Here is a 25,568-nt window from a genome sequence, read left to right on the forward strand (position 1 = left end):
AAGACAGTCAATCTGTAGTTCCAAGGGAGTCAACAAAATGCATTTCAAGAATTTGAGGTTTACAAGAATCTTGAAATGTACATAACTCAACTTTGTCAATTTGTTCAGTTGCGAAAATGTTAGGGATCTCAATGTTTTTATCCCGGTTCTCGCAAATGAAGTGATGGATGTATATGATCCAATAAAATCGCAGGCTTTCGTATGTTTCATGAAATTGTATGCATTCATCTCAGTATTTAGGATAATTGAGAATTTATGACAAAAACACTGAGATCCGTAAGAATGCTGAGTCAGTTGGGCAAGAAAATTGGGATGAAGAATTAAGTAGTAATTGGACGATGATTTCTATTTTGGTTCACTAATTACAATACAATCTCAATCTTTTCGTTGCCATCAAATCAAAGTGCAACCCTTGTAGCCTAATTTGCAGGCTCAAACAATCTACAAAACGAACGGCCCACATAGATTACGAACCCATTCATAACTGCCACAAAAGCCTTTTTTTTTCCCACTCTCCGGGGAAGAGATGGCCGCGACGGACGTCATCTTACAGGCGGCGATCCTCTTATTCACTTTGTCAATACTGGCGGCGATAAACTACCTCCCCAAGCGAGCTCTAACAAAGCTTCGACCTAAAACCCGAACTGCAGTCGTATCCACACGCCACTTCCTTCAGGGCTCGCACTACCTGGCCCGTGCCCAATCTGCCTCTAGCGTAGCCCAATCCAAAATCCTAGCCAAGAACGCCCTAATCGAGGCCGAATCGGCGATTTCCGCCTCCCCGAGAGACTCTGCTCCTCTGATTCTCAAGGCTGTAGCTCTCGATCTGATGGGACACAAGAGTTCCGCTTTGAGATCGCTCGACCAGGCGCTGTCGACGCCTTGCGTGAAGTCACTAACTATGCAGGAGCGCGCGGATGCTCTGGTGAAGAGGGCTGAGCTGAAAGTCGCGGTGAATCGGCGAAGGCGAGTTGACTCGGCCTTAGAGGATTTGAGAGAGGCTGTGAGACTGGCTGGAAGTGAGGGGCATGCTCGGGCGACATGCTTGATGGGCCAATGTTATGAGTGGAAGGGAATGAGGAAGGAGGCTAAACGGTCTTTTGAGGAGGCCCTTCGAATTGACCCTGAGCTTATTGAGGCCCGTCAAGGATTCGACGGGCTGGGCCTATGAGTTCTGGGCTTGGCCGAATACGAGTACGACTTCGTTTTGTAATTTCATTCTCGGACAGATGTAGAATTTTTTAACTGATTTCTTGATGTACAATCCAATCTTTGTTGAATGCAACCTCTAGCCGAGTTGGTTCCTGATATTCTATGTATAAACTCAAGCGGTTGACCGAGTTACTTCCTGTATTCTATGTAAACCAACAAATCCTATGTTCAAAACCTCTAGCCAACATTTTGAAGCCACATCCTCTTACTAAGCGATTGATGAATTTAGTTCACGAGGTAAACCAAATAATCCTAAGTTAGTTCATGATGTAAACCATTGAATCCTAAGTTTGAAACCTGCGAAAATTTAGCGACTTAATCTAAACCAAAAATTTGACTGACTTTCTCCATTAAATGGAAAGTTTTACATTATCAAGTTAATTATGTAGTGGTAGTGATCTAGTTCTAAGACGCAATACTCCCACTTCAAACAGCCATAACACCTGCATCAAATCCAAAGCTCATCAGAAGCCCACCCTGTACAGATTTATAATCAACAATGTCAGAGAGGAACAAAGAAGAATACGCAGAGAAACCAAGAAAAAAAAAAACATAAGATACTAAGATAAATTGTGAGAACAAAAGAAACTTTCCGCCAGGAACCATTTATGATCACATGATGTCTCATCCAACCATTTTTGACTTCCAAGTTACTTACAAAATCAAGATTTAAATATACTGTAACTAGCTAGCTAGGCAGGAGCTTCACCTTACAAAACAAAACAAAACAAAACAAACTCCTGCCCTCCGATCCTAGATATTGCCAAGGCTTAGCAGGTTTGATTAGGGTGGGATAGGGTCAGATATGGGTCACCAAAACAGGACAGTCTGATACTCTTTGTTAGCTGATAAGTAATACTGCGACTAACTATTAAGTTTCAGTCAAAAACTACCGCTTCCCCACTTCAATATGACTGGTGAGGCCAAATGAAAAACTCGGCTGGTTGAGGTAGAGCTGCCAATGGACCGGCTGTGGATGAGGTGGAGACAGCCAAGTCGGCATTGCCAAAGTTGTTAGTAATCTGAAAGTCGTGAAAAAGGTTGTGGTGATAGAGAGTGGTGGCAGCAGTATGCTCATAAGGAATGCCACAAGGGATAGCTGAAACTGGTTGCATCGTCCCAAAATTGATGCTGCTGCTGCTGCACTGGGGGGGTTGTTGGTCATGGCTGTGTGATTGCTTGTGCTCTGCGTCGAGTGAGAGCTTCAGGCGCTTAGCCACCCCTCCAATCGGAAGGGCACTCTTCACAATGGCTTCAACATCATATCGACTCATCTCGAAATTTGTCACGGCATTCAGACCTCTAAACTTTATGGCTGCTATATCGTATGCCTCCGCTGCTTCCTCTTCAGTGGCTTCATCATAATAAACAAGCAAGGTAATTACTAGAAGAGAATAATATCCAAAACTCCAGTAGTGCTGCAGTCGTGAAGCATATAAGTTGGCAAATTGTATTCTAGAATTCGAATGAAAATCAACATAATACTGCAGGATAAAGAATTTTACCAAATGTCCCAAGATATAGATCTTTGTTCCCAGCAACACGGCCAATCCTTGCTTGCCAACGACCTTGTTGATGATGCCTAAAGAATCGAAGTAATATTATTAATTCATGGTTCCTTCTCTACATTCGGATCTCGGACTATAATTAAACAAAAGGAAATCAATTAAAGCAAACTGTTCAAAGTTTAAACCTTGTAACACCCCGGTAAATGGAAGCTCCCCTCGAAAATCCGCTACTCTTTCTGCACAATTAGGAGGGAATGAATGTTAAGTAATCAATTAAATGAAAAGGAACGACCCAAATGCAAACTCGAGAGCAATTAAGATATTGGGAGACATACCGTCTCAATGAAGCAATGAATTCTTGCTTCGTCACATGTTTCATTTCCTCCAATTCTTTGGAGTAAGTTGAAACCTAGTACATAATACCTTAAACTCAGTTCATGTTCTAGGCTACATTCTCATGAAGAAACAATGGAAATTAACAAATTCAATACGTTATGATATAAAAGCTTATATGTCAGCATATCTTACAGTGAAGTTGGTAGTTGCAGTTGCGCCCCAGTATTTCAAAGCTGCCAAATCATAAGCTCTAGCTGCCTTATCTTCCTTGTCATATCCACCTGTTAATTTAAATTTATTACTTTTTCACTGGATTTTCGAATTTAAAATTTCCATTAATCCAGGGACCAAAGAGAGAATTCTTACCCAAGTACACTGTTGTAGACAAATGTGACAGCCAGATCCCCACAAGCACACATTACATGCAAAAGAAATCAAAGTTAAGATCAATTAAAGATGATTAATTAAGAGATTAGTCAAACATTTCAACCTATAATTGTTCTCTTAGTAAAAACAAAGCAATACCCATGTGACAAGCATGTGACCTAGAATAGAAGTAATTTTATATTATTCAATATTGACATGCCCAGAATCTTTGACCTAGCTATATCTCACCAACTAGTACTTAGATGTCAAATCCTGCCATATAAAAAAAGCATGTACATATTTAAACATTAATCTATTTCCCCATGCTTGCCAGAGAGGAAATATGTGAATGCATTATACTGATAATAGCCCACAATTTTCAGAGTTGAAAAGAAGTATTGGCAGCAGCTTTGCAGCAAATAATAGTGGGGAGCGTTTGGCTTGTGTGAGTAGGGGTTTGCTTGGTGCTGTGGTCAAACCTAGACTTGCTGCAGGTGACTGAAAGGCAAAAGCAAAAGGAAAAGCCAATGCAGAAGATATCAGACGGTTCATTCATTGATGTCTGTAGATTAACGTCTGTGGTGTGAGTGAGAGAGAGAGCAAACAGGGAAGCCAAATTGGACAGAATGGCGGCACCTCTGATCAAATCAATCACAGAAATTGGAAAAAAAAAAAAGTATCCATACATACATACACATCATTCTATCAATCATCACAAAAGACTGGTATTTTATGCAGAAAATACTCAGAGCCCATGTCATTAATGCCCCTCAGAACTTAATTGCATGCAAAAAACTTTGTTGAATTTTCACAAACACTTGAGAGACATGTAACAATGAAGTAAAAATGTACAGAACTTAATTGCATGTAAAAATCTTCGCTGGCATTTTCGCAAACACTTGAGAGGCATGTAACAACGAACCAAAAATGTACAGAAGAGAGAGAGAGAGAGACCTTGACGCCCTTTTCTGGCCTGACCCTCCCTCCTACAGCTATTATCCCAGAGATGCGCTTCGTATCTTCCAGTCCACCTGTGCCTGCATCGCATCCACAGCAATAAGATCCGGTGAGTCCAGTTGGGTGTAAGAAATGAAAAGGCTATATATATTTTTATATACAATTAAGAACAAAATCCATGATAACCCAATAATTACTACGATTTGTTCTTATGAAAATAAATTTAAACAAGAAATGAAGATGAAACTTGTACCGGGTGACTCCTCTGTAAATCGAAGTTCGCTGACCGAAGGTGTCGGCGATCTTCTTGGTGGAATCAGAATCAACAGAGACTAAAGCCTTCTCGTCGTTGTTAACAGCAAGTGACAAAGCACCCGATGCACAATTAGAGAACCCAAACTCGTTCCGCGTTGAGTCAATCGAGTGACCCGTAAACTGAGTTCGTGGGATTGAAGCCGAGTCATCGACTTCCGAGCCCGAGTTAGTAGAAAACGTTTGAAACCCAGTAATTGCTTTCAGATCTTGCTGGTCGTTGAAGTAGGCCGAGCCTTGCTCGTAAATGTGAGTCAACGACGAGTCCTGGGTTGATGACGAGTCGCCCAGAAAATCCTCCAGTTTAGGTACCGCTTGGGTATGTTGAGCTTGTACATCAACTAGAGTTGTGAGAAAGGACGAGTCTGCCATAGTTGATTGTACTTTGTCTTCCTCTCCAGTGAAGTATGCTTGCGATTTGGGATTTTGCCACCCTAAGAAAAAGAAACGTTGATCAATTAAATCAGATACTAAAAACCAGTCTGTTTGGTTTGTGAGAAAATGTCCAAACCAGAAAGAAAATCAGTAGTTTTATCAATTTAGACTTTGAGATAGATTTCCCATTTTTCTAAACAGCATGCAAATGTAAATAATCAAGCTGAAAAGGGTCTTCTATTGTCCAAGAAGAAATAAAAATAGAAAGAACACAATCAGATTCTTGTAGTTTCTATCCTACCAGTTTACAGTTTATTCCGGGAAACCAGAAAAGAAAGAAATGAACTTTGGATTTAAGTCGGTTGTTACGCATACCCATAAGCAGGAGCCATTCAGTGAGGATGATTGCTAACAAAATCATGACTCATGAGTTCAAGGATATGGAATCTTCTTACTTTTTGAGTTATTGGATTCACTGGACATTCTGATTTTTTTTTTCTCAGAAACCAAACAGAACCTGAGCAAATCAACTACAGTAGCAAAACAAAACCCAAAAGAAAAGAGAGGGAAATAGAAAGAGGGGTTAATTTTACCATTTGCATAGAAGTAATCGTTCATCAGGTAGTGAGGAGATACAGCACTGGAGTTCTCGTAAGAAACAAACTGATATTCAGGTGATGACCTCAACATTTCCATTGGAGAAAGTGAAAACGAGAGCCAGTTAGTACTAGTAGCCCGAGCCATTATTTACTTCCCTTCCCTTCCCTTCCCTTCCTTCCTTCTTAAGAATAACAATAATCGTAATCTGAACACAGAAAAACCAAAATTCCAAATTAACACGAGAGAGAACCATAAATATATTTTAAATTTTCTTTCTCAGGAAACAAACAAAACAAAACAAAACAAACCCACAAACCAAACTCACATTTCTTTACCCTTTAACCGTTGCTCAAAACTGCCCCATTAATTTCAGATTAACCACATACGATTCTATAATCACAAAGCTCACTGCACAAACTTTATGCAAAGAACTAGCTTCAATGAGTATAGTACTCTGGTTCGGTTAAAAACCAGAGAATATAGACACACCAACTTAGTACCTTTACTTAGAAAGAAAGAGAGAACGTGAGGGAGGAGGAGGTGGAGGGTTATAATGGGAGAGCTTCAGCGGTTTATGCTGCCAACCGGCGTAAAACCAGAGGGACAGAGAGAGGTGAGATTATTATTTTAAACTTATTAATTTGTTTATTAATAAATAATATAAAATTTTGTCTGAAACAGAGTAGCCGAAGATCCGGGCTGGCGGAAAATGGAAGAATTTGTTTTGTTAGGGTGCGATGATTTGACTTAAATGCCCTTGTCGTTTACTGCTTTTTACCCTTTTTTAGGTTTTTGAGAGTGGGGTGGGGGTTTGTCTACAGTCTACACCTGTCCGACATGCAGCCTTATAGAAGGCAAGGCTAGTGGGTGGTTTAGCGGGTCGGAGTCTCTGGATCTGTATTTTTGAATTAATTGTGAAAGTTTTTGTAATTATAATTATTATGATTGGTTGGGACAACTGGATCTTATTAGTCCAAGATGAGCTTCCTAGATTGACTTTAGATTTGCATATGTAAATGCACGCGTGTGTTTGGAATAGTTTAGAACTTTGCATTTATTACTTCTCTAATGAGGGTTCATGGGTCTAATTAAGATCCTTCCAAGTTTCAATAATATCCTCTCAGTTAGTATGACTTCATTTGGTGCATCACATATTACGGACAATATGTGTTATAATATGTGTCATTGTTAAAATTATTTATTAAAAGGACCCTATATTTTAGATTAAAATATTAGGAACACCCTTGTAGTTTATGCCATTTTAAATGTACCATCTGTAGTTCAATTTTTTTGAGACATCCTTCATACGTACTTAGATTTATCTCTTGTGAGTGCAAGAATTTGAGAGGGAATTAGGTTTAGGTTTAGTGTCACTGTTGCAAAATGGGGGGAGGAAGGGATTTTATTGAACAGTCAAAACAACACTTTTTTTTTTTCTTATGGGTTTTGACGTCTTCAAAGCAAAATAGCATCGTTTTAGCCTAAGTCTTGTTTTAAGAAAATCTCAAAACTGTGTCGTTTTGTGAATCGTTAGTCAATGACGGCCAGCTAGATGGAAGGACTAGCCAAACACTAACAAAAAGCATAGGAGTTCAATTCTTACAAATTCGAAACGATGGATTGCATGTTGAAATGATTCCAATCACATGAGGTGTCCATAATATTTGGCCAAATTAATATAATTTTCGAGTATCCATATAAGAGAAGCTGTGTGTATGTGTATAAAGTTATTAATCATCTTTAGAAATTTATTACAAGCCACACTAGTCAAAGCAATAATAAAAAATTGCAGTAAAAAAAGAGTAGATAATTCTTTTGCGCCCGAAAAGACAAAAAGGGAGCAATAGAATTGCGAGACCGGTGAGCGAGAATCGCGGGAAACAGTAAGCCCGATGATGAGGACCATCGCTGTAAGATTTGAAGCAACCCCCGAATTTACGGTAAGCATTGTAATTATGTGAAGTGACGACAATAAAAAACAAAATAATGCTAACTAGGTTTACTTAGTTTCTAATATATAACCCCACCCCATACTTCTATATCGAAAAAAATAAAGATACCAACAACTGGAATCCCAATTATCCCAGTTGTTTAGATGTATGCACAAGATTTAATATGTTTATGATGGGCTCCACATACACATTAAATCCTGTGCATACACCTCAGCAACTGGGATAACTGGGATCCCAGCTGCTGGGATGCATAGCACTTCTGCTTCTATATATATTTAACATTATAATTTGTTAAGACTGATATCCCACATCGATTGACATATAACTCAATCAAGTGGTATGTATACACAAAGTCCTAATACCTCTCACACAAGAAAGCGTATAATAAAGTCTTGAGACTACATATTGAATACTCGTTGAGAAGTCGGACCATGTGTTGGACCAAAGAAGATAACGTCCCTGTGTGGGTTAATTTGATGCTTTTGTTGCGCCACTATGGTCCCTCAATGACCTTTTTTTGGGGTCTAAAAACCAATGATGACAATCAATAAAGAACAATATAGATGTATGTGCGCACCCGTGGTCAAGAATCGAAAATATCCTTAAGGTGTTTGAGCTTGGATTTCCAACATAACTAAAAGCATTCCTTTGACATTTGAATGGATCTTGTAAGAACATTAGGCACAATAATTTGACAAAAGTTAATGATTAGTAAGTAGCATTACCCCTTCAAGAACCGAAAGATAGAACATCTATGTCCCAACAAAACCACGTTTACCATTGCATGAATAAATATACAGAATTAAAGCCAAAAACAATGCCAACTATTTACGGGCCTAGACATATACATACCATAATGCTAATTAGGTTTTTTGGACAAAATATATAATGGAATCAACTCATGCATGCAGTTGAAGACGTGCGTCAGTACGTGTGTGTGTATATATATATATATATATATATATCTGTGTGTGTATTATGCATATAAATATGTATGTATACATCCGTAGGGTTGGAGTAATTGTTAGGGGCCACCAGTTGCGGCTGCGTAAGCAAGTAGGATTTCGTTTTCTTTTGACAAACTTGTTTGTTTGTTTTTGTCCGTTGGATTTGACATATATAATGGGACCCATCTACTTTTGCAATTGCATGGTACGTAGTCTCTCGTTTCCCATAAATTCTTCGAACTATCGAATTGGCATGCAAAAATCAAGAGATAAGTTGACAGAGTGTGATGGTGTAAAGAAATTTAACGGATTGTCGTGACACACCTTTCAAATTGTTAAATGCAAATTATATATTATGAAAAATTACAGAGCACCCGAATCCTCATTTTCGGTATGAGAGACAGTTGGTATTAGATAAATTAACTTATGGTTATTAACAAAATCATTTATAGTTTTTTTGCTGATCTTTTTCTGAACACTTTTAAGCTCAAAACCAGACACATTCATTCCATATATATATATATATATATAAACCCGAATAACGTTGGATAGTTCTCATCTTTTTGCAGGATCAAGTTGCATATATTGCTGTCTTGGTTGGTTTACCGGCATGTGACATCACACGTGCATGGTACATATTATACACACACACGTACATACATATATATCGTTGCTAAATATTGTTTTGACCACGTGGCTTACGCGTGGCAAAGGACAATCTCACACTTGCCAATATATAAACATATACACTAACATGCTTGCATGATTCAACTATTCTTGCAAAATCCTATCATTATCCTCATGATCTTCGGTTCACACGCATGTGTTGAATAATTAGAGAGATCTATACGAGATCTTTATCTACATAACATACACGTGTATATATATGCTACTTTAGTTTGGAAAATGTTTAATCACATCGAATTGTTCTAAAAGTATGTATATTTTGGCATGCACTTATTGATAAGGATCAAGTATACATGTCAAAAATGTAGCATAAATTGAGTTGACAACTCTCGAGTTTCGACCCGAATTTAGAATGATAAAGGATATGGACAAATTAAAACATTTGCTATATATATGTGTATAAACACAAAGAGGTAGAAAAGGTTTTATATGATCATTGTGTGAACTTAGTCTCAAAGCGCCAAATTGAAAAGAACGAAAGAATTCGAACTTTTACCTAAATGGTGGGGCTAAGATGTCTGTCTGTCTATCTACCTGAGTGATAGTTTTAGTGACGAATATCTCTAGGGATCTGGGGTCAAATCTTATGGACTCGAAATACCTCGAGGCCAACCTCTTTAACCTCAATGGTGGTAAGGGGTCTGTCTAGCTACTCAATACGACTATCTCGATTAACATGCCATCAATGAATTTGCATCATATATTTTTGATATTTTTTCTCTAACTAATATATGAATCCCAACTCGGGTGATAGTTTAATTTCTAGTTCTGGGGTCAAATCATATGAACTTACACTATCGTTTTGTGAAAAATTTATGTACACGCGGATCTTATGTCTCAAATTTTGACCCATATTGAATATACAAAGGAAACAATGCACGGTAGGTGTACCAATGTAGAGCGTAGTTTTGTAACAAGTAGAAGAGTGGACGAGACTCATGATGAAAAAGAGCTTATTTTCCCAGAAAAAAAAGGATGATAATCATCGTTCTTATCTTTGGCTTCATTTGATTCTCTCTCTTTTTGTTAAAACTTAAAACTCCTTTGTTTTTTCAGAATCAAAAGGACGGACTCGTATAATGCAATCACTGCTTTTGACCATTGACTGAGAGAAGCACGTGCGCAGGCAGCATCTGATGAATTCAAATGAAATCCATGTCCGTGATTTCGGTGGCGCACGTGCATTCTCTATCCCAAAATGTAAGCATATATTATCATAATGCATTTCTAATTCACTGCCCAACTCATCTTTGCTTATCTTATTTATTAATCTCAATTGACTATATAATGTCTATATTTTTGTTACAGGTCGGTTATATATATATATATATATATTATTATTGTTCTACACACTCGAGTCACTGGTTGAAATGATAAGAATGGTGTGTATCACCTTGGTGAACAAGGTTAAATTCTCTCATCTCCATTTCAAAAAAGAAATGAAAAGTTTGTGTTCATAGTTCATACATTAGCTGTTAAATATAGATCCTTTATTCAGAGGCTTGCTTACTCAAAGGGGCACCATCCAAAATATTACATTTAAGTTTAAAAGTAAGTAATGAAATTCTTATCTCCAAATTAATTAATTAATTAAAGCTCCATGGGCCTTGCTGCACACACCATCTTCTTCTCAATAAGCTACGAAAACACACAAATATGTGGCCTACATTTTGGGTCCTTATTGGGCCTACCTAGGCCTATTCTATTTAGTTAAAAGAACTTTGTTTTCACAGCCCAAACTTCATTGAGTCAGAGATTGCAAGGAGTCCTTATTGGGCTACTAATGTTTCTTCATAAAAAACACTTTGGGTCCTTGTTGGGCCAAATTATTTTCCTGGAATAAAAAACTAAATGGAGGTGCGGGGAATCGAACCCCGTGCCTCTCGCATGCGAAGCGAGCGCTCTACCATATGAGCTACACCCCCCGTCGACCTTTATTTTGGTAATTCATAATTAATCCGAAATATTAAAGACCATATGAAAACTATACAGGCAAATCATGCACGCCAAGTTCATTCCACAAACGGCAAGCGCTTCCAGATGCTTGAAGTATGGATGGTAAAACTTTGTCTGATCTGGATAATCAAATTTGTTTGACTCTGTTAAACAAATTTAGACATAAGTTATATGTTTGAAATCCGCGTTCAAACACAAATATCTTTTTTTTTGGGTTTAAAACCATGTCCAAGTCTAAACAAAAAAATCTTTTTCAATCTAGTTATTCAGACCCTAACTCGAATTATGTCATTGTTAGGTTTACTTGTCTAGATTGAAACCAATATAAGTTTAGTCAATTAAGTATATTCAAAATTCAATTTGACTTATGATCTGAACATATAAATATTTCGTAAGTAAATACGTGAAATCGATCTGAATTTTTTTTTGTCACCCCAACATGAAGCCGCAGGTGGACCATACTCCTTAAATTCAGCCTCAGTCACCGTTGACTTCAATTGACCCTTGCAATTACCGGAGATAACGAAGTGTGATTAAGTGCGTTGCAGATGTCGCCAATTGAGCTAGCAAAAGACAAAGTACCCCCAAGCCAAACTGACAGAGCTTTAGATCTCCTTATCTTAAATCGGTGGGGCTACTTGGGGTTCTTCTTCTTTGGGGAATCATTAAAACAAGTCCAAAATCTTGGTTTAGTTACTTTACGGTTAATATTTTCACATCGCAACTTTCAGTCCGCGCCAGCATAAAAACAGTTGCAGAGTTTACTTTTGTTTGTCAAGTCACGAGTTTAATTATTTGAAATATCAAAAAACTATGCTAGTCTCCATACTGTAATAATTTTAAATTTGGATTGGAAAGTTGGTATATTTAAACATTCGGCGATTTGAATTTTTTTTTTTTAAAAAAATAGGGGTTTGGGGAGGGGGTAGGATTCAAATCCACATTCTAATGGGTGGGTGGATGATTCGTTACATACAAGGTGATTGTCGTTCAACAAACAACTCACTTACTTCGACGACTTGAATTAAAACTTGATAAATCCTTTGATAACCAAAAGTTACATTCATACCCGAAATTACTCAACAACCATGTCCTTTTTGTCAAACAACAAACCAAACTTTTCTTGTTCAAAGATTAGAGAAAATTTAATCGAGGATTAATTACTTCTTTATTGATTTACAAGCTGTCAGTATGAGTAACGTGATAAAGACATGTTTTTAAACTGTCTTAATACAATGACCTGGTAGTAAGGTAAAGAATTTATTGGTGACATTTGTCGCATAGTTATCCTAATAGTTGTTATGATTAGAGCTTATATTTGTTTTTTTTTTCTTCTTTTTTATTATTGTAGATTTTTTTATATTATCTTTAAAATTAAATTTAAATAGACTTTTTTTTTAGAGTTTATATGTTAGCTTATATTATAAGGTTCGTCAAACATTTAACAGCTTATAAGTTAACTTATTTTTCATAACTTATAAATTAATTTATTTTGATAGCAAATAAGTTTGTCAAACGGAACCTTATAATATTAAGAGTTCATACCAAGTTCTTTAGTCAAAACTGCCAATTATTTCCATTCGAACATGTTATTTGCTTGACTTGGGATTACAGACGCGTTGGAGTCAAGTTTTAGGCCAATTTGGCTACCTTGTGTTTTTATAATATGCTGAAACATGTCAAGCTAAGAACGATCAAAGAAGGAGGAAGGAAAATTCTTGTTAGAATTCAAAACCCCATAAGGCCATATCAAATCAAATCATTGCTTGCCCAACAAAGCCATAGAAGAAAGTCCAAATTTGCCGTCCAAATCCCATAGAGAGTAAAATATTCCCTACTCCGGCCTGTTTTGAAAACAAACCAAAGCAATCCACCTTTTCTTTCCTCTCCCGTCAAAATTTTCACACAATAGATTGGGTTTCATTTTCCCCCTTTGGAAGATGGGTTTTCTTCCTAGTGATTTCAGTTAATCGTTGGATTGAGTTGTCATGTATAGTTTAAACTTACAAGTACCAGACTCAGACACAGAGCAGGAAAATCTATGGAGAGTAGTAGTACTACACAAATGGAGAAGGTCTATGTTGCTCTTGGGAGCGATCTACAAGATGGGTTCAAGACTCTTGAATGGACACTGAGGAAATGGAAGTCTAAACCAATCTCCATAGTCATTCTCCATGTGACTTACAATATCTCCAACGATTTTGTTTACACTCCATGTAAGTTTACATGATCAAAAACCCAGTTTTCCCCCTTATTTTGGGTTGAATTCAACTGGGTTTTTCTAAATCAATTTCATTTTTTTAATAGTTGGCAAACTCCCTGCAAGCTCTGTGAGTGATGAGAAATTGGAGATTCTTAGGAAGTATGAGCAAGGAAAGATAGACAAGTTACTTTCAAAGTATATAGCTTTCTGTGGCAAGGTTAGTTTTGCTTACTTTGTGTTCGATGATATTCCCCTGAATATAGATAATTGTTCATGTGAAGCTCTTTCTTTTTGTGTAACTTTGTATAATCTATAGGTGAAAGCTGAGATATTGAAAGTTGAGAAAGATGATGACCCAATTCACAATCTCATAGTAGATTTAATCTCAAGACTCCACATAACCAAATTGGTTATGGGAATCACTTTCTTGAAGTCATCTTCATGGTATGTTTGATTTTCCATTCAATGTCGATTTATAGGTCATGTGGATTAGTTGGCTGATTGTGTTAATAACCTCATTTAGTTCTTACCAGGAAAGCCAAGAGTGCGATCAGCGGAACATTTTACATTCATCAGCATAAACCTGATTTATGCGAGTTTTTCATTATATCTGGGGGGGAATTGGTGAACCTTAAAGGAAATGACGACGATGACGATGTAGTTGTGGAGGATAATGAAGAAGCCATGGTTGCAAAAATGAAAGAGAAGAACAAATTCAGGGGATGGCTAGGGAAGATGTTCAATGAGAGTTCCTCAGTTGGAAGAAGCTCTCGTCAATCTTCCTCGTCAAACCGTAATTCTCCTGATTCACAGAATCAATGGGACAAACATTTCCAAGAAATTGAAGAGTATTTCCAGCAATTATTGTCTTTGAATTTGGATGAGATAAGATGCGAGGAAGAGGATGATGTTTTGCAGGCAAATCCAATGGAGCTAGATGTGGACAAAGATTGTTCTGATATGGTAAGATAATACCACAGATATTTTCTGCAATTTGTGGCCACAAATCTTTATCCCATAAAGCAGTGATAGGATATAATTGTTGTCATGATTGGGCTTAATTAGAAGTATTAGATAGAAAAATCATGTTTTTGTAAGACTTCCACTCATCTAGACCGTAATCATGAATTTTCTTGTTGATTGTACTAATCCTTAGTTTGAATTCTTCTGCATCACTGACTTTGAGCATAACTACCTTTCAAATAGAATGTTGCAGGGAAAATTGAATCTCTAAGAAGTAAAATAGACGAGGCACACAAAGTAATTAAGCTGAAGAACAAAGAAGCTAAAGCACACGCTGAAAGAAGTGCAAAAGCTGAATGGGCTATAAGCTTGTGCACTAGCCGGGTAATTTTCGAGTTCTGGGTGTCTTGTTAAAATTCATGTTGCACCATTTTTTCTATTTGTTTCCTTAGAAATCTCATTCACGTCAACAGGCTGAGGAACTCGAAGCAAGGATTAAAGAGGAGGTAAAAATCCGAATGGTTAGAAAGAAAGATTTTGATGCCGAAAAGGAACATCTCCAAGAACTCGTCATTGATGTGGAGGAGAGCAAGAATAGGCTAAATGCACTAGTTGAACTAAAATCTGAGCTCTCAAACAAACTCCAGATATCAAGTCTAGCAAGATCACATATGGAGGCTCAGCTAGATAAGATAGTTTCAGCAAGAGCTGAGATGGTTAGGGAAATCGAAGAGCTAAGAAGGCAAAGAGATTTACTCCATCGGAGAGTTGAGTTCTGCAGAGAAAAAGATGCAATAGGAATGGTCTCCAAAATGAGTAGTGAACTAAGCTGTGGATATAGAGAGTACACTGCAGAGGATATCAGATTGGCCACAGAAGATTTCTCGGATCGCCTGAGATTGAAATCCGGAGGGGACTGGACAAACGTGTATCGGGGTCGAATCTATCACACGACAGTTGCAATCAAGATGCTTAATCCTGGTAATGATTTATCAGAAGAAGCCTTCCAAGCCAAGGTAATGCAGCAGCATAAGTTGATTTATCCCAGCTACTGAGTTATACGCACAGGATTTGATGTGCATCATGTAGAACATGTGGAGCCCACAAACTCACTCAGATCCCTTGCGTCTAACTCAGCAGCTGAGATAATTAAGATACCAATTACTGGAATCTTAGTCATTTTCGTTCTCTGTTACTCCTACTAAGACTGCGAATTCCAATTAATGCAGGTGAAGTTCCTTCACAATGTTCGACACCCACATTTAATTGCCATGATGGGCTTCTGCTCCGACCCAAAATGCATCATCTTTGAATACATGCAACAGGGCAGCTTAATGGACATCTTATTTTACTCTCACAGAAGGCCTGCTGATAAAAACCGGGCCCTTCGGTGGCACGATCGGGTCCATATAGCCCACGAGGTTTGCTCAGGCCTTAACTTTCTCCATTCAGCTAAGCCCGGGCCCGTCATTCATGGCCACCTGACCACTTCCAACGTCTTCCTTGACCGCAATCTTGTGGCCAAGGTTGGTTGCTTTGGGCTCACTGGGCAAAATGCAGAACTTGATCTTGATGTTCGGTGTGATATTCGGGCTTTTGGGGTTCTATTGCTTCAGCTTTTGACGGGAAGAAATTGGGCTGGGCTGTTAGAAGAGCCCATGAAAGTGGACCGAGAGGCTATGGCCCGTGCTCTGGATGATAGAGCAGGACAGTGGCCCTTGGATCTGGCAGAGGAACTTGTTAGGATATCAATGATGTGTCTGTCTGTCAATCGTGGGCCCAGTGAAGAGCTGAACCTTGAAATGGTTATGAAAGAGCTTGATGTGGTGAGAAAAACTGCTGATGGTCTGGTTGCTCGAGGTGAATGTGAGGTGATGGTCAGTCGAAGTGTAGAGAGAGAAGATTCGGACGACGTACCGGGCTTTTTCCTTTGCCCCATATATCAGGTAAGAGTTGCAATGGGCCTTTCTGGCCCATGATTTCCTTTTTGGCCCAATAACATGATCATACTTTGTCATGCATGGTGCCCTGTTTTATATGCTTAACAGTCTTTTGTGTTGGGTTCAGGAGGTGATGAAGAACCCACATGTGGCAGCAGATGGATTTTCATATGAGTTGGAATCAATGGAGGAATGGCTAAGGATGGGCCGGGATACATCGCCCATGACAAACTTAAGGCTCAAGCACAAGCTCCTGACCCCTAACCACACCCTGCGTTCACTCATCCAAGACTGGAAAAACAAAGAAAATGATGGCTCAATAATGTCTGTGTGAAGTGGGCCTAGGACAAGATCCAGCCCATAAATTCTGTATGTAAGAAATTATCAGATACACGTGTCAGAAAACAAGATTCAGATGTATATCTTTCTTCTTCCTGTTATTTTTTCCTCAAGTCTGCTGTGCCATATGCAGAAGAAATGGTGTTCAGAAAATAAACTTCACTACAATCACAATCTAGCAGGACAAAAGAACGTGGAAACTTTTACAGGCAGCGAATAGTCTGCTTGCAAAGATGATGTCCTGTTGCCATATCCTCTGAGTGACACCATATCTATATCCCAGTGCACATAATATGCAGCAAGTATGCTCTTACAGTCTTACTTGACCATGATTCATAACATTAGAGATCAACATACATAGGTGTAGATCCTAAAATCTACAATCGATTTGTAATCGTCGGACGAGACCTATGACAATCCTACAAGATCAAACGTAGGGTTGATCGTGAAGCTAGGTCATCGGTGTGGTGCCGATCGAAGAAGCTTCGATGGTTAAGTAAGTCAATGATGGTGATATTTTAGTGAGAGAAATGAATGACTTTTTAGAGAGATACCAGGTAGTTGAGACAGTAAATGAGGAGGGGTCCTCCTCTATTTATAGTGTCTCATATTGCGTGGTCAACACGTGATGATCATATAGACGGGCTCCTTGGGTTGTGATTGGGCCTCAAGGCCCAATATGGGACTTCGTGGTCAACACGTGATGATCATATAGACGGGCTCCTTGGGTTGTGATTGGGCCTCAAGGCCCAATATGGGACTTCTTTGGCATCATAGATCCTGGGCCTTAGATGCCTATTTTTGAGCCCGTTTCAACCCTGGGCCATGGACTTAATCTGGATTTGGACTAGACACGCATTCGAACGATGCTCGGGCTGGTCTAACCAAGGCCTCTGTTGGGCCTTTCAACATATACTCAAGTATTTTGGGCCAACGATTTTTGGCCCATACAATTTTTTTTTAATACCGCGAAACCCCTGACTCAACGGCCCCTTCGGAACCCCTGAGCTGGTTCTAAACCCGGGTTTGACTTCCACAACCTGCACCACGACGACAGAAGCTTAAACCCGGGCTAAAACCCTTACGGGTAAACCTCCATAATTGTTTCGCCTGATGTAGCTCGAACATCTGACCTCATGCACTCATGTGCACAAAGACCAATGGTAGAGAGAAATTCTGTTTTCCTAATATCATCTTATTAGGACAACACCAACCCATCAAAGAAAACAATCATAACTTAACTACTTCCTTCATTGGCTCGCAATATAGAAAACTATAATCCTTGAGTTACCCACAATAACCATGCAACCAAATCCACATAAGTTGAATTCCACTATTTTTCTTTTCCTGGATACCCTCAAGCATCATGAACTAGCAAGTTTTGTTCCATGAGTAAGTGAAAGTAAACCTCTGCTTCACCATTTTAGTGTTGAGTTCAATGCATTGTAACTCATAAGTTCTACATCACACACAGAGCACATAACATTGCTAAGCATGCAACAAAACACCCAATCATTATCATCGAAGCCTTTTTCCAAACAAACAGAACACCCAACAAGTGACAACTGACAATATCCTTACAATGATTTCTCAAAATCCAAAGCTCAAATGAAAAATTCAATGATAGAGCTCCATTCTAAGCAGTCAAAACACTAAAACAACAATTCCAGAACAAGAATTAATTTTTTTAATTCAGTTTAAAACAAGTGTCTATAAACATGAAGAAATTTTGACTTCCATAGCATTGCAGCCATAATAATAACCATACAGACTAATGCAGCATTCGATCAGATAAAAAAAATGCATAATCCAGGAATTCGACTTTAAGAAGAAAAACAATTCCAATAGATTAGTATGAGCATAATTTATCAATATGATTGAATGAGATTCAGTGCCCAACACAGAATTCAGTCGGGAACTCCAAACTATTTTCACATATCATAAGAAATTATTTACAATCAAAATACCCATTGAGTTCCTTTCAATATAACAAAAAACCTAGAACAACAGTCACCAAAAACTTATAATTCCTGATATTCCATAATTTCACAGTAACTGCATATAATCATCGTAAAGAAACATATATAACACAAAAATATCAGAATAAAAGACAGACAGAAGAAGTATCTGTTGAAATCACTAGGAGAAGATGCGGGTCACGTATTCTTGCTGCTCGCGAAACCGGCGCTTAAGATAGGACTCGAGGATCTCCATGACGGTGACGAAACGCTTCATCTCATCGAGACGGCGGCTGAGCTCGGCTTCCCGGGCCCTCGCACGCTCGAGCCGAGCTTCGGTCTCGGCGAGCCGGCCCCGTAGATCCTCTACCACAGAAGCGTCGTGATTTAGGAACCGGCGGCCCCGTGATGGGCTCCGCCTGTCAGGTGACAAGGAACGATGGTGACCATAACACATCGTCGAGACGGATTGGATGAGAAAACTGGAAACTGGGAAAAATCGCAGCAGAGTCGAATTGGGCTTGGAGAAAAGGATGTATTTGACTATCTGTTGAACGATAAATTGGTGTCTGATCGATCAATCTGGAGCGTTAGATCATATGACTATGTTATGATCTGATTAGTTTTTGTTTTCAAAAGGAAAAAAGAAAAAAAATTCTCAAAACACGCCGTTTTATGTGAAACGAAGTCGTTTAAGTAGCCTTGAACCCCTTTTAAACCTCCTGAAGATTCACAACGCAAACAGGAAGCGGCGAAAGCAACCGAATAGCAACCATGGCGACGTCAACACTTGATCCGGAGGCCTCCATATTCTCCCAGAAACACTCGCGTCTTCCGGACGACACCGTTTTATTCGCAATCTTCCCGGACTCCTTCGTCTCCTCTTCCGCCGCCGATGTCTCCTCCTCTCTTCAATCCCTTCACCTCGAAATCCTACACACTATCTCTTCATACACCTCCTCCTATATTTGGCAGCACGAGCCTTTTTCTCTCTCACTCTCCACCTCCGCTTCTTGCGTCTGCTCCTCCTCTCACACTCCCTCACCTCCACACCTCCACGGCAAACTCCGCTTCGGTGACAACTTGGAAGACGAGTGGTTCACCGTGTTCCTACTGTTCGAGATTTCACGCCGCTTTGAACGTGTATCAATCCGTGCTTGGGATAACGATGGTGAGTTTTTGTTAATCGAAGCTGCTTTTTATCTACCTCGCTGGATTAACCCCGAAAACAGCCAGAATCGCGTGTTTATACGACGTGGAAACCTTCATATTATCCCTCGAAAACGGTTTCCGAGCCCTAACTTGGTGGACGCGTTGAAGTTTTTGATCAATTGCGAGGAGGAGTCATGCGCCGCTGATGAGGTTCAGCAGGTGGTGAAGAATCGAATTGCTGAGTATCCAGAGAGAGCGAGGAGAAATATGCATCAGGTTAGAGTTAGGGTTCCAGCCTCGGTGGCGCAGGTATTGAAGCACGAGCCCTGCTTGATTTCGCTTGCGGTGGAGGCATTTTATGATAGAGATATTGACACAATGAAATATGCTGCTAAAATGGAAAGGTTTTTGAGTGGAGGTAGAGAGGAAGAGCTGGTGTGTGTGGCGGTGAGGATGTCAAGGGCTTTGTACGCACAGTTAGTTCAGCAGAATTTTCAGGCGCCCAAGTGTTATCCAATGCCAAGCAGGAGCGAGGACAAGTCAGCTTATATGGAGGCAGAGCTGGGAATGAAAATTGCTTGTGGGTTGGAGATGATGTACCAGCAAAAGAGAAGGGAAGGAGATGAAGGGAAGGGGAGCACTTGGCAGAAGTATAAGGAGTTCCTAGAAAAGGGTGGATACTTTGAGGGGTTGCTACCAGGGTCGAAAGAGTACAGGAGGTTGATGGAGAGCGCAGAGGAGTATTACAGGAGGAGTTCTTCATTTTCTAGGACAAGGTATCACTTCTTTGTTGATCACTTCTTTGTTGATTTAGAATTTGGTTTATGAACTTTCTACCTTCAATGCAATTGTTGGGTTTTTTATGTTATTTCTTTCAGTAGCTTTCAGGCTAGCTTAAGGGCATTCCCTTTTGGATACAATGCCTCAGGTTAGAGGAATAATGGCTATTAAAAGTTTAAAACTGGTTTCGGGATTTCAGTATTTGGTAAAAAACTTAACTGACTAAGATATCCATATTAAATATAATGTGAGAATTTATTTAATATATGTCCTTTATATACTAGCATAATCTTCGTACAACATTTTATATTTTTGGTAAATTTTAGCTGGGAAATATGGTGAAGCCAGAAAAATTTTGGCGGGTTCTAATTGTATTCACATTTTAATCAGATTACTTGCAAATTAATCATGGTCTTACTGAATATTACTGTGCAGTGAAATGTTGAGTGCCCCAGTGAGACGCATCGATGAAATTCTTGCATTACCCTATTCTGCTGAAGATTTTAGGGGTCAGGAGGTTCCTCCTCCTGATGATGATGCTTGGCTCTACGGTGGAGAGGATGAGCTGAGTTCTGCTCTTCAGGAGAGACAAAAGGAGATGGAACTTTACAATTCAAAGTTGACAAAGAAACAGCAGTTGAAAAATCCGCAAGATTCTGGTCCTGAATCCAGTTCGAACTATGGTGATTTTGGTCTGGATGAAATAGCAAAAACAATGCAGAAATTCGTTGACAAGGTATCAAGCTACAAGGGAGCCGAAGTTCCAGTAGAAAGGTTAGAGTACCTATATTTCCATCTTACCTTTCTAACTATTATTCGCATGCTTTTCTCATACATTGTGTTATTGTCGAAAAGAGTGCATATTTTTTATGTGCAATTGTTCTTTATATTTGAAGCATTTATCTTTTGTTTCTACTTCTCTTTGGTGTGTCTGGGAGAAGAATTGTCTAAGGGGCTGGAAGTTTTTAACAGGCGAATTTTCGATGCAGGTTTTAGCTTTATATTATTTGTTTTCCCAACACCTATTTTAAGTAAATCTTCTGTGTTTTGTGCTAACAAATGCCAATGCAATTTTTTACTTGGGGTTCTTAATTCTTATGATTTTTAAAAAAAAATTTAAAATTTTATGCATGGGTTGAAATCTGAATCTAAATAATTCCTGTGTAATATTGGGATGGCTATCAATCTGGTTTGGTCAAGTGATTTTCACTCTGGTTATTAGTGGCCATCTTATAAATAATTTTAGGTAACCATTTATATGTAATTATGTATGCAACATTTAAATTGCAAAATTGTTAAGTTTGTGTTGTTTTATAATCCTGGAGTGGAGATTTTTAATATAGATGTGGGTTCTGAATGATTTGATCTTGAAACATGATTGTAACTTTAATAAACTTTTCCATCATAAGATTATGATGCATTGGAGATGTATAACATGCTTGCTCTTTCGCTTAATTTTAATGCCTTGCCTTCTTAATTCTTGGAACATCTTCTATTCATCTCTGTCCAATGATTCCAAGACACTGATGCAGGAGGACCATTAATATAGTTTTTTATACGTTGGTCTATTATCGGGTCTATTTTAACTAAGTTTCTTTTAGTTTTCACAGGAAGGGTATTGTCGGAATTTCCAAGTGTGCTGGAATTTCGAATTTAATATTAGTTATTTGTTTTGAGAGTCTTTTATTAGTCAAGTTCTACTTATAATTGGAGTCATATTAGTTTACTTTTAGGAATCCTAGTTTTATTTGAAGGAAGTTTCTTATGTAATTAGGATTACTAGGAGTCTATATATATGGATGCAAGTCAAGAATAAATAAGAATGAGAGTTTTATACAAATTTGTTATAGGAGAGATTCCTTAGACACGCTCGGTGAGAGGCTGAGAGGGGAATGTGAGTTTATCCAACCCTACCTGAGAGATTCAGGGTCGTTTTTGTTTGATTCAAAAAATTCAAGAATTTTGATTCCAGATTCAGAGGAATCAGACCTGGAATTGTGAGTTTATGTCCTAGGGTTCTTAATTTTGGGCTTAATTTGGGGGTTAGGGTTTTGGTTGCTCAATCCTACCTAAAATCTTCATCGGTAGTTCAAAAACTACATCAGACACACAATGAAATGAAATGTCATCAGCATATCCACACTTTCTTTATAATTTTCTCTGGAGAGTCATTCCTTCAACACCTGAGGAGGTCTCTCGTACATTCCTTCAATTGACGCATTGGAGATGTTTACTATTATTTATGCACATGTACCACCTGGCACCAGCTAACATGGGGCAGTCCTCTTCTTTTAACTTTTAAGCGTGTCAGCAGTGACAATGGCTTCCTAGGATACATTTCAGCTGAACAATAAAACTCTTGATAGGATGCCAGCTTTCCAGATTATTTTCTAGGGAAAATTTTCCACTCCACCAGTTGCAAGGCAGTCATGCATGATTTGTACTGAGAACAGGCCAGCAATTCTCTTCTTTTAAGCATGTCAGCAGTGACAATGGCTTCCTAGGCTACATTCCAGCTGAACAATTAAACTCTTGATAGGATGCCAGCTTTCCAGATTATTTTCCAGGAAAAATTTTCCACTCCACTAGTTGCAAGGCAGTCATGCATGATTTGTCATGAGAACAGGCCACTTTTGTTACTGATCCAGTGATTGAATCAACAAAGTTACATTTAGCTGCTTTAATGAGGATAGAGATCCATCTCTCAAATCTTGTAGGTTTCTTCTAAATGTAGGGCACTACATGATTTCATTCCTTTTATAACAAGAATTTGATCAATTGCAAATACATAAAGATTCTCGTCTTAATTGCTGAAGTAGCTTTGATTTGCACATTGGCAATTAGAATGCATGCTTCAATTTGTAGTTTACCGTTGGTCCTTAGCTGCTGGAGCTATGGTTTTCTTCCCCCGCACAGTTCAGGTTTGTTGCTGATGTGGATTTATAAATTTATCATTCAAATTTTGTCAGTAGAATTACATCTCTTTGTAGATCGACTAGGCTAGAACTTTTTCTTTTGCTGCATTTGGAGAATTATCTCCTTTTATATAACTGTACTTTTAACTCTATGGTTTTAGATATTTATTTTACAGTAATATGGATGTCAGCTGATCGCTCAGATAAATATACGATTTTTTGCTGCTTCTCTTATTAAGGAATTTGGAAGAAGTGGACCTTGATGTGGATCGCTTTTTCGAAGACATGGAATTAGCTATGAAGCCACATGAGCATGAAGATTCAGACAATGATGTTGATGACGAAGAAGGTTCTTTATCTGACATGGATTTTGGTGAGTCTGTTTACTTTGCTTACAGTGATTTATTTTATTTTGCTTCATAAAAAACTTGAATGTGGATCTCTTTAAAAAGAAATTGGGAACACAAGCAAACATGTGCTATCTTCCTCTCTTTCTTGCTCGTGATTCTGTATTTCTTTAATTGGTGATAATGAAAAAACCGCCTCTGTCACCACCACATTCATCATGACCACAACTGCTACTGCCGCTACTATCACTGCCACATCATCTCTCCCTTGTGAAGATCTCCATGATCGCTTTTCTAAAAACTGGTCTCTTGAGGGCTATATATTCTTGAAAATAAGGTTGTTGATAACAAGTGACCTGCTAACAGAGCATGTGAATGCACCTTACAAGCTGGACTTGAATAGATTTGGGCAATTATTCATTGCTCTCTTTAATTTGCTGATGAGGTTCCCATAGATAGAGATGCTCTGTCCCCACCCTTTTTATTCTCATATCTTCATTATTGTCATTACCAGATGAGTCAGAAGATGGGAGTGATAATGAGGATGGAGAGGAGACTTTCATGCATACGTATTCTGATGCTCTTAATAATCAACTGAAGAACACCACTCTTGAGAAAAGTTTTGTTCGTGCCGGTGACCATTCCTTGCAGAAAAATGAGGTAATATTATTGTCTTTTACATCATATAGAGAGCCTAAATATGACGTGGCATTATTATCTCATCTTATGCACATTTGTTATCCTTTTTTATTGTTAAAAAGCAGTACAGTTAATTGTTATTTTGGAATCATCGGTTTGGATTTGACCATGATGAATGAAGACGATAAGAAATAAAGGCATATCTGGCAGTGTTTTATGTGTGTGATTTGATAAATTTATCAAGTTATTCACGATATGTTGCTTGAATGCCTTGCATTATTTCTTTGTGCCGTATATCTGCCTGCTTAATGCTTGGATTCAATCATCCAGGGAACATCAACTGCTACAGAAGATATGGATGAGGAGTTTAGGCCGGTCGATGTTGATTTGAACCTGGTGAAGTCTCTTCTTGATTCATTTTCTTCTCAACAAGGACAAGCTGGTCCTGCTTCCAATTTGCTTGGGCTCATGGGTGTACAGCTTCCTCGAGATGACAACAAGGGCAAATGATTAATGACACAAAGTTTTGTATTTAACATGCAACCAGGTGCATGATAGAGGCAGTTAACCCATCTGTAAAAAAGCTTTCTGCATCATGAAGAGTATGTATTACTAGTCTAGCTAATGCCCTTCAGCTATGGCAGAAATGTTTATAGCATATTTCACAGATTATAAGCTAGTTTATTTTTCACATTTACAAACTAGTTTATGGATGTGCCGGAAAATTATAATAAGGCCTTACAGCTGGTCTTTCATGGCATTGATACCATCAGAAAGTCCATATTTTTACATGGGCCAAGCCAAGCCCATTATGCAAAAAGATTCAGGCCCAACTATAGAGTCACAAATCCATGGGAAACTCTAGTTACGGTTGCATTCTGCATCAACAACTTGACCAATTTGCAGGGGATAGCTGGATGTACTGACTTCATGTCTGTTACTCTCTCAACATCTAACAACCACCATTGATGTGGTCCATACGTGGTCTACCATAATACACTCTATCGTATGTTTGGTACCATAAAGGAGATAAAAGCTTATCACACAAAAAATGACAAAAAGGATAGTAACTCAGTAAGCTTACCATAATCGGTTCAAACTGAAAAGAATTGATTGCCACAAGC

At 38.5% G+C, this 25,568-nt stretch overlaps 5 protein-coding genes and 1 non-coding gene across 6 annotated transcripts; 3 read left to right on the forward strand and 3 right to left on the reverse strand.

The window, feature by feature from the left end:
* Nucleotides 1–233: 233 nt before the first annotated feature.
* Nucleotides 234–1,308, forward strand: LOC119993432. Its single transcript, XM_038840585.1, has one exon. The coding sequence runs from the start codon at nucleotides 527–529 to the stop codon at nucleotides 1,169–1,171; it is 645 nt and encodes a 214-aa protein (XP_038696513.1). The 5' UTR covers nucleotides 234–526; the 3' UTR covers nucleotides 1,172–1,308.
* A 463-nt stretch (nucleotides 1,309–1,771) lies between these two features.
* On the reverse strand, nucleotides 1,772–6,269 carry LOC119995400 (AP2-like ethylene-responsive transcription factor AIL6). Its single transcript, XM_038841880.1, has 10 exons — nucleotides 5,992–6,269; nucleotides 5,660–5,871; nucleotides 4,633–5,125; nucleotides 4,377–4,459; nucleotides 3,423–3,431; nucleotides 3,249–3,337; nucleotides 3,056–3,129; nucleotides 2,906–2,956; nucleotides 2,718–2,794; nucleotides 1,772–2,566 (listed from the first exon to the last, which is right to left on the reverse strand). Exons 2-10 carry the CDS (start codon nucleotides 5,808–5,810, stop codon nucleotides 2,118–2,120), a joined length of 1,476 nt encoding a protein of 491 aa, XP_038697808.1. The 5' UTR covers nucleotides 5,811–5,871; nucleotides 5,992–6,269; the 3' UTR covers nucleotides 1,772–2,117.
* Nucleotides 6,270–11,104: 4,835 nt separating this feature from the next.
* On the reverse strand, nucleotides 11,105–11,177 carry TRNAA-CGC. Its single transcript has one exon. It is a non-coding gene; the product is annotated as a tRNA-Ala (tRNA).
* Nucleotides 11,178–12,867: 1,690 nt separating this feature from the next.
* Nucleotides 12,868–16,765, forward strand: LOC119994132 (putative U-box domain-containing protein 50). The gene is made up of 8 exons (XM_038841206.1): nucleotides 12,868–13,424; nucleotides 13,516–13,628; nucleotides 13,728–13,855; nucleotides 13,945–14,374; nucleotides 14,618–14,758; nucleotides 14,848–15,390; nucleotides 15,604–16,320; nucleotides 16,442–16,765. The coding sequence occupies exons 1-8, from the start codon at nucleotides 13,250–13,252 to the stop codon at nucleotides 16,646–16,648; spliced, it is 2,454 nt and encodes an 817-aa protein (XP_038697134.1). The 5' UTR covers nucleotides 12,868–13,249; the 3' UTR covers nucleotides 16,649–16,765.
* Nucleotides 16,766–18,543: 1,778 nt separating this feature from the next.
* On the reverse strand, nucleotides 18,544–19,162 carry LOC119985201 (protein SKIP34). Its single transcript, XM_038829420.1, has one exon. The coding sequence runs from the start codon at nucleotides 19,066–19,068 to the stop codon at nucleotides 18,793–18,795; it is 276 nt and encodes a 91-aa protein (XP_038685348.1). The 5' UTR covers nucleotides 19,069–19,162; the 3' UTR covers nucleotides 18,544–18,792.
* Nucleotides 19,163–19,327: 165 nt separating this feature from the next.
* LOC119985187 (protein ecdysoneless homolog) lies at nucleotides 19,328–25,178 on the forward strand. The gene is made up of 5 exons (XM_038829397.1): nucleotides 19,328–20,539; nucleotides 20,979–21,317; nucleotides 23,698–23,831; nucleotides 24,320–24,465; nucleotides 24,775–25,178. Exons 1-5 carry the CDS (start codon nucleotides 19,386–19,388, stop codon nucleotides 24,952–24,954), a joined length of 1,953 nt encoding a protein of 650 aa, XP_038685325.1. The 5' UTR covers nucleotides 19,328–19,385; the 3' UTR covers nucleotides 24,955–25,178.
* The last annotated feature ends 390 nt before the right edge of the window (nucleotides 25,179–25,568 follow it).

This window comes from Tripterygium wilfordii, chromosome 3 (genome assembly GCF_013401445.1).
Source record: "Tripterygium wilfordii isolate XIE 37 chromosome 3, ASM1340144v1, whole genome shotgun sequence".
Taxonomy (NCBI): domain Eukaryota; kingdom Viridiplantae; phylum Streptophyta; class Magnoliopsida; order Celastrales; family Celastraceae; genus Tripterygium; species Tripterygium wilfordii.

Coding starts and splice junctions, on each gene's coding strand:
- LOC119993432 (XM_038840585.1), top strand. CDS start 527: ATGGCCGCGACGGACGTCATCTTACAGGCGGCGATCCTCTTATTCACT.
- LOC119995400 (XM_038841880.1), bottom strand. CDS start 5,810: ATGGCTCGGGCTACTAGTACTAACTGGCTCTCGTTTTCACTTTCTCCA. Junction 5,126..5,659: donor CGATTACTTCTATGCAAATG/GTAAAATTAACC, acceptor TCTTTTTCTTAG/GGTGGCAAAATCCCAAATCG. Junction 2,957..3,055: donor TTCATTGCTTCATTGAGACG/GTATGTCTCCCA, acceptor CTAATTGTGCAG/AAAGAGTAGCGGATTTTCGA.
- LOC119994132 (XM_038841206.1), top strand. CDS start 13,250: ATGGAGAGTAGTAGTACTACACAAATGGAGAAGGTCTATGTTGCTCTT. Junction 13,425..13,515: donor CGATTTTGTTTACACTCCAT/GTAAGTTTACAT, acceptor TTTTTTTAATAG/TTGGCAAACTCCCTGCAAGC. Junction 13,856..13,944: donor TTCTTGAAGTCATCTTCATG/GTATGTTTGATT, acceptor AGTTCTTACCAG/GAAAGCCAAGAGTGCGATCA.
- LOC119985201 (XM_038829420.1), bottom strand. CDS start 19,068: ATGTGTTATGGTCACCATCGTTCCTTGTCACCTGACAGGCGGAGCCCA.
- LOC119985187 (XM_038829397.1), top strand. CDS start 19,386: ATGGCGACGTCAACACTTGATCCGGAGGCCTCCATATTCTCCCAGAAA. Junction 21,318..23,697: donor GCCGAAGTTCCAGTAGAAAG/GTTAGAGTACCT, acceptor TCTCTTATTAAG/GAATTTGGAAGAAGTGGACC. Junction 24,466..24,774: donor ATTCCTTGCAGAAAAATGAG/GTAATATTATTG, acceptor TCAATCATCCAG/GGAACATCAACTGCTACAGA.